This window comes from Nilaparvata lugens, unplaced genomic scaffold (genome assembly GCF_014356525.2).
Source record: "Nilaparvata lugens isolate BPH unplaced genomic scaffold, ASM1435652v1 scaffold4989, whole genome shotgun sequence".
NCBI lineage: Eukaryota > Metazoa > Arthropoda > Insecta > Hemiptera > Delphacidae > Nilaparvata > Nilaparvata lugens.
This window is the reverse complement of record NW_024090941.1, coordinates 14,118-22,375: the sequence shown is the minus strand read 5'-3', so window position 1 is coordinate 22,375 and position 8,258 is coordinate 14,118. Positions and strand designations below refer to the sequence as shown.

General features: G+C 31.4%; 1 protein-coding gene across 1 annotated transcript; it reads left to right on the top strand.

Annotated features, from left to right (window-relative positions):
* Positions 1–1,744: 1,744 nt before the first annotated feature.
* Positions 1,745–6,559, top strand: LOC120355852 (the record flags this gene model as incomplete). The annotated part of the gene is made up of 2 exons (XM_039444583.1): positions 1,745–2,010; positions 4,551–6,559. Coding segments are annotated over 2 exons (485 nt in total), but the record flags the coding sequence as incomplete, so codon positions are not given.
* Between the last annotated feature and the right edge of the window lie 1,699 nt (positions 6,560–8,258).

Here is an 8,258-nt window from a genome sequence, read left to right as displayed (position 1 = left end):
AGTGGGTTTTTATTTATTATTTAGGGCCGTTCTCCGAGCTTGGGATTTAGCTAAGTTCTAGACTTAACTGGCTTTAAACTCTGGAGTCAGAAAATTGGCTTTCCGAGTCAGAGCGTTAATGTATGTAGTCGAGGACTCTAATAGGCTTGGAGTTTAGAGATCACGTTAGACCCTGAGGTTTATAATTTCGCTTTCTGAGTAAAGGGCTTATGGCCTCTTTCCGAGTCAAGGATTTATCAAAAATCGTTAAGTCCAGAACTTGAAACAGCGTGATTTTAAACCGTCGACTGAGGTAGGTTTTAGAATTAAGTTCTGAACTTAATAAACTGAGCAAACACATCTCAGTTATTGTCTTGTAGTAGATGAATAGCCAAATAAATGTCTTGGAATAAGTAAATTATTTGGATAAGTACATCTAAATTCATAATTTATAGTTTGAAAATCTATTTAAAATAAAATACTATCATAATTATGCGTAAAAACTAACCTTATTTTACGACTGTGACATGACCTAAAATTTTCAAGTACGATGAAATAAATGTCATATTCAACATATTAATAATAATACAACAATAATAAGTTATCTTTCCAGTTTTTTTTTTCAAAACAAATACGTTTCCCAACTCAATAGCCAACTTTTTATTCCAAAATCACTGGTTAGGATCAATGATCAATAATAGCATAACGTAAAATGAAATGTTTATCCATTCATGTTTCAAAAGGCTATGCTTTGAATAGGCCTACAAATAAATCGAGACGTATTTTCACAAAATAGTTGGAGAGCATGCTCATTTGAATAAGCCCGCTTCAATCAGCTGTCTCCCATTGCCAAAATAACAACAATATAGTATCGTGAATTTCCCTCATGTTTACTGCGTTAAAGTCCTGGACTCAAATAATTCAAGAACTTATTAGACCCCGGAGTTTAGAAGATAAACCCGTGACTCAGAAAGTCGATTTAGACCCGAGTGCTTATTTTAGTCCTGGACTCTGTGAGTCCAGAACTTATAGATCCCGAGCTCGGAAACCGGCTCTTGAAGCCTAAGAGAATTGGCAGATGTTTGTAAGCTTTGTGTGAACAATACTTCAGCTTTCGCATTCCCAGCAATCAAACTGTCAGTGCCATCAATTTTTCCTCTTGTTTGTGAATATCAGCACATAGCAAATGCTTTCTTGATTTCGACCTCAAATTTATTGAATGATTAAAATGACAGGAAAATTTAAAATTTTCTTTTACTCTTTTTTCTGCAGTCATAAACTAGCAACAAAATCTCTTAGATCATGAGCTCAAAACCACATGAATACCAAACAAATGTTCTACTGAAATTGTAAAGAACGGGTAGATTACTTCCTAGTTCCACCACTGATGAATGAACTCTTTTCTGATAAAGTATTTTAATAGGGCTACGTGAATTATCAAATTAATATAAAAATATTCACATAGCACCCTTTTTCCATTTTTTTTATAAACACCACTAGTTTCAGCTACTAAACCTTTCTTCAAAAATAAACACTTGAAAGTCCAAGGAAAAATGTCCTTTTTTGAAAAAAGAGAGACTTTGAAAATTGATTGGAAGCTGAATACTAGAAGTGTTTATATAAAAAAGTAAAAAAGGGTACTACGTAATTATTTTTATATTAATTATAATTCTTTTCTATGAGAAACTTTTTGATATTGCTGTCTCACTAACCGAATTTTATTTGTTATTAATTAATGAAATTTGAATTGTAATTTTTTGTTCAGCCGCAGACGAAGGCAGAAGCAGCACAGATGACGAGGCAGCTCTGCGCCTGCGCGAGAACGCAGCCGCCAACAACCTGGGCTTGGACACGCCGTCTGCAGGCGGATGCAGCGCCACCATTCAGCTGCATGCAGCCGCAGCCAGCTCACCAGCCGACGCATTCCTGCCCAACATATCTGCGTCCGCCGCTCACAACAGAGCCAACAAGAACGCCATTGAAATGAATGTGTTCAATGAGAAGGGCACCACTGAGCCCATCACTGAGAAGGTCACTCATTCATTTATTCATTCAATTATACTATGCAACAGAAAAGATAGCATAACTAAAGATAGTTTATGCTAACTTTTCTCTATGATGATACACGATTATTTATTTGTTAATACAATTACACATCATATTAATATGACCAGGAAAGAACAACAGGCATTGCCCAAAACTCTTATGTTCCAAAATTTTGATATATAATAACATGTCCATGAAAATAGGTTATGTTCTTGCTGTGGAAAGTTGAAGTTCATATTAATTTCTGTCTAAAAATATATATGACCTGAAAATACTCTACCTTTTGACGTACAGCTGAATTTCAACCATAAGGGGGTGACTTAGGGGTTGTAACTCGAATATTTTAAATGTAAACACCCATTGTGTAGTACATAATTCCAAAGGCCTTTTTAAAACAAGAAAGATGGCATCGATAAAAATGTTCTATGATACTTGTATCCAAAATGGCGACTGATTGAAGTTTAAGTTTTCAAGGAAATGAGTGGTTGTAACTCAAACATTTTAAATGTTAACACCCATTGTGTGATACATAATTTACATACATAAAGGCCTATCTAAAACAAGAAAGGTGACATCAATAAAAATGTTCTATGATACTTTTATCCAAAATCGCGGCTGATTGAAGTTTTCGTTTTTAAAGAAATAATTGATAAAGTTCAATCAGCCGCCATTTTGGATAAAAGTATCATGGACCATTTTTATTGATGTCATCTTTCTCATTTTGAAAAGACCTCATTTCCTTAAAAACTAAAACTTCAATCATTCGCCATTTTGGATACAGGAATCATAGAACATTTTTATCGATGCCATCTTTCTTGTTTTAAAAAGGCCTTTAAAATGATGTACTTCACAATGGGTATTTACATTTAAAATATTCGAGTTACAATCCCTAAGTCACCTCCTTATGAGGGGTTGAAATTCTGTTGTACGTCAAAAGGTGGAGTATTTTACCAATAACTTATCCTGATAGTTACAGTATTGTATCTACAACAGTCTCCAACTTATTGAAGGGTTTCCATAAATATGACTCACTCTGTATGCTGACTTATACACTAATTTACATTAAATGACTGTATTGACGAATTTTACAAAGTATTAAAAATTAATTGATGAGATTGAAGATTGAATGCAATTTGAATAATGATAATATAATATTGTGATGTAACTTCATAAATCGGCGGTTTCCAACAAATAATAGTTGATTCTCTGTAAAGGATGAAAAATATAAAATAATATCCTTCCCTCAACACACGACCGGGAAGGGAGAATAGTTATAACAACTGATACAAGATCTTTTAAAATGAATAATGCACGATCAATGGATGGGAGAATAGTTGAAGCATCTTCAAACTGGCCATTTAATGATAATTCAGTAATTAAAACAAGACTGATCAGTCAAAGTCAAATATCATTTAATCATATAGATTTATCACTCATCTATCAATCTATAAATCTTGTCATAAATTTGCAGTGAAACGACAAGCTATTAACCGAAAACTGCTACCCCCCGAATTTCTACAAATGAGTATTCTAGTCTAATTCCAAAATGAAGTTATCGTCTAATTCCATTATTGAGTTGAGAAAATGTTATTATAATTTGTGGTGGGTTGAAAGGAAGAGTGAATTTGAATAACATCATCAATCTGAGATTCAAGACACTGAGCTTCATCCCCAGCAGCGTACCTTGATATTCTTTTTTCTCAAAACTGTTTGTTAAAATTAAATGTTGCGCAGTTAAAAATATTATGAATAAAATTTAAACGGTCCAGTAAATTGAGATTTTTTGAAAATCATGACATGTAGAATAGAAACTACAACATACAAATTAGGCAATTTAAGTAAATATAACTGAATATAAATATATTTTTTAAATCAGTTAAATTATTTCTATCCATTACAACAGAGACCTTTTTTCGTTCTATAATTTTAATATATTAACCGAAAGGAAGATAATCATCGTTTCTGCAAATATTCTTATATATACTTTCAATTATTATGAACATAAAGATAAAAATAAAATAACTTTTTCAAAATATATTTTTTATTATTAATAACATGTTTCATCAATTAAGATACATCATTTTGAGAAAATGATTCACTTGAAAATGGGTTTAAACATGAAGCATGTTGTGACCAATAAAAATATGAGTATACCTGAACTAGGAAGTGAACATTGTTTATAATGAGTTTTTCTTGCTCCAAGTTCAACCAGATGCTATTTCTTGAACGAACGAAAGGATCTTCCACAAAGTAGCGTAGGCTATATAAATGACCGAAAACACTAAGAAGTTACAAGGAAAGATATAGAAGTATCAAATGAACACATTCGTTGGAGAAACATATGCAAGGCAATAAATTACAAAATGAAGGTAGAACTGCTCACTCACGAACACTGAGCAGTTGTGCAGAATGCACGGAGAAAAATATTGTCAGTTTCAAACGTAGGTGGTATGCATTAGTTTCCCAGTCCATACATTGGCTGATTGGATAAACTTTAATTTGTAATAATAGATTATGGTTTGCAGGTGGGTGTGGTCAAGTACATAGCAACGGAACTGAACTGCGAAGCTGGGAATCCGAGCCAATCCAGAAATTGTTCGAATTTGAGTGAGAAATCAAGTGACTCGGGAGTTAGTTCCAGCTCGTTGTCGTCGACAAATCACAACATAATTCGCCAGAAACACCAAGAAGAGCCGCCAACAAACCAGTGCTCATCGAAAGTCCAACCAGATGCTATTTCTTGAACGACCGAAAGGATTGATGGATCTTCCACAAAGGCATATCACGTAGGGTATTTGTTACATGCTACCGTAAACTAGGTTAAACGTTTCAAATTTAGAATTACAGGTATGCTGATCATCAACTTTCAAATAATTTTATATTCGATTTTAGAAAAATATACTTTTAATTCTATTACAAGTCCGGTTTTTTATTGTAGCCCGGTTGGTAATCTCTTGGCAGTGAAACATTTTGTTCCTTTACCAACAAGCTTGCCAGTTGCCACCAACATAATATATTATTCCCAGCCATCCAAAGATGTGTAATATAAAGTTATGCATTTGTGCCAACTTACTAGTGATAGATAATCTCTATGCGGAATTGAGAATAATTTTAGGACATTGTAATAACTATTTATTTTTAAAAATGTTGAAGTTGTTGATTAATTTTTAGTTTGTCATGTGATAAATAGTATAGTACCAAAATCATTTAGTTGATAATTTTTTATTTCCTATCTCTCTTCGTCCTTTCATATTCTTTAGCTTGTGATCATTTTACTGTAAGAAATTATTCTTTTCCTTTCTTCGAAAAACTCATGTCAATCATAAACTATCCTCAGAATTCTCATCGTTAGCATCATCATCATCATCATCATTAACACTCATCAGGAATTTCATCAACCACACTCTCATAGCTATAATCTTTTTTTATATAAATATCAGTATCATCGTTGTCATAATCATTACTGGCAGCTTTACAGCTGTATTTATTTTCAACACTTCCTCCTTCTTCTATCTTAATACTTTTGTCCGTATTGATTAATTTAATATTTGTACTTTCGGCATTATCAACGTTTCTCAAGCTGTTATCAATTTTAAAATAATAGTTTCTATGATTTTTTGGTTGTTGCTTAAGTGTTTGAACACTTCATCATCCTCTCATACCATGAGACGTATTGTTCATCTCTGATTATAATTGGGATCGATTTCAGCTTGGTTGATCACTTTATTTAGCACCGAGCAGGTGGGATTTATCCCCTTTAATTCCTGTGACATCTGAAATTTACATGCAAATTTTAATAGGACGGTTCCATGTACGAGTATATTATCAGCTTTAATTTTTTAACCCTGTATTTTCCATTTATCAATTGCAGTAAAATCGCACAATGAGTTTCTGTTTTTGCTATGATTAATCGCAACAACATTCAAGTTATTAATTTTTGTACATCCAATTTTTTAAGTTACTAGTTCACACCCAACTTTATAATTAGCTCCCTGTATTATATCCTGTTTAGCTTCATGATCTAATATATCACTCACCTGATACTTAGTGGTTTGGTGGTAGTAATACAATATTACTTCCCGTTACATCATTGTGCTGATAAGGTGTTTTACATCTTCATCAGAAGCTGGGAATATTACTGTAGTATATTTATACCTTTATGTTTAACTTCAAAATAGCAATTTCAAAATCTTTTATCTTTATGGATCTGTCTCTTAAGCAGGTGATTTCTTGAAGTTTTTTTTTTAAAACTGAGTTTTTTATATTGTGAGTGAAAAACAATATTTTTAATGAGGAAGCAATTATTATTTTAATTTTTTATTAATAGAAAAATGCTTGATTTAATTCAATCATTTGAGACGTTTTGCAGCATTTGTAAATCGATTGAACTCAAAAAGTGTTATATACGAGCATTTACTTTTGCTGCATCTCAAAAAAAAACTTTCGGCATTAATGTTATCTGAGCGAATTATTCTTTACTTTAACATTAGTTGACTTTGTCATTTGAATTACCCATTGCATTCCAACTTCTAAATATCAAGCAAAGTTCATGTCACATATTTCATTAAGAGTACCAGTGCTTTAGAAAGTTGAAGACGCTCTCTTTAAAATGTAAATCATTGTCTGAATTTCTTAGGGATGATGATGCATGTAAACTCGTAAAATTCATCTCATATTTTTTATTTTTATTTTATCAACAAAGAATCAGATCAAGTCTTATGAGCAATAAATATTTGAATTGAAAAAATGTTAAAATGTATCAATAAGTATAGTCACATTGCTACAATACTTACAACAATAATAGTACCTGTTCCTTTAAACACTGCATTGTCAAGGTGTAGAGTAATTCTTAAAGTATTATACTGTTATTTCAGTCACTAGATCTTGTCGAATTTAACGTTCTTTTAACTTGATAGGCCTGCTATAATCAAAGTTATACAAACATATTAAATTTGCTATGTGTCATGAATAGAAATTTGTCAGTTACAAATGCCATAGCAATTTTGTTATTGTTAAGAACTTTTTCATTACCTTTGAAATATTAGCATCTGAAGGTATTTCTATGTATTAGCTATTATATTTTTAGTTCTATGACTTATCAAGTATCAGCAGGAGACATCTTGAAACATAACGTTGATCATCTATTTCTAAAGAAAATGTAATCTATTTCTATTATTCATTCTGTTTGGATCTATGTTATGTATTTTGTTCTTTGCCTACTTCAAGATGGATTAGCTTTCATCACTCTATAAACACTACACTGAAGGTAGTCTTTTAATTATTCATTTTGAAGTTTCTTATTTATTCCCTCTGGAGAGTTACTTTAATTCATTAAATTTCAAATGATTAAGTAATATCATTGTCATGATTCCTCAATTTCTTTTTTTAGTAAGTTTCAATTCTCCTACTGAAATATATGAAATTAATTCCATCAGTTTTAATAAAAAGTTTCAGCTTTAATTTATAGATAAGTTTTTTAATAAACAATCACGATTGTTTATTAAAAATTATAGTATATTGTCTATTATCTTTTTTTTATTTAACTGTTTAAGAATTAACTTATGTAGTTACTGTCAGCTACCTCAGCCAGCTAGCCTTAACTACAGCCTACCTCATTTCTATTCTAGGACTAGAGGCCTAACTATATATCAGTCATTTCAAACATTGCAATATGTTGCTAATCTTGAACATGATTGATTTCTCAAACTATTATTGAATAATACTCTACATTAAACTGTACTAAAAATAATTTATGTTGTAGCCTATATAATAAATTATATTCATTCACTGCCGTTCGATATTAGCGAAAGTACTATATTTCGAATACTTTATAAATCGAAACATCAGTTCATGTATGAAGTTGATCTGCTCTATTTAATTATAACTACCAATCATCATTGAATCCAAAACTGAGAATAAATTTATGCACCTAATCAGTAATTTCATCTCTCATTAATATACTGATTTCAGCACTACTCATTATACTGTGTATATAATCAATCTTCTTCTTGCAAATAAGTCTCACATTCTACAGCTAACCTCAAATTGGCCCATCTAGTGACGAAAAAATTGAAATTTTCACCTTTTGTCTGTAATTCGTAAAATACATTATTTCATAAAATTTTTAGTTTTTTAGACATCTCTGTGATATTTGGTGAGAACTTGAAACTTTTATAAGCAATGACTTCTTTGTCCATTGGTTCAATTCTCATTCTACCTAAAATTCGTTTTAT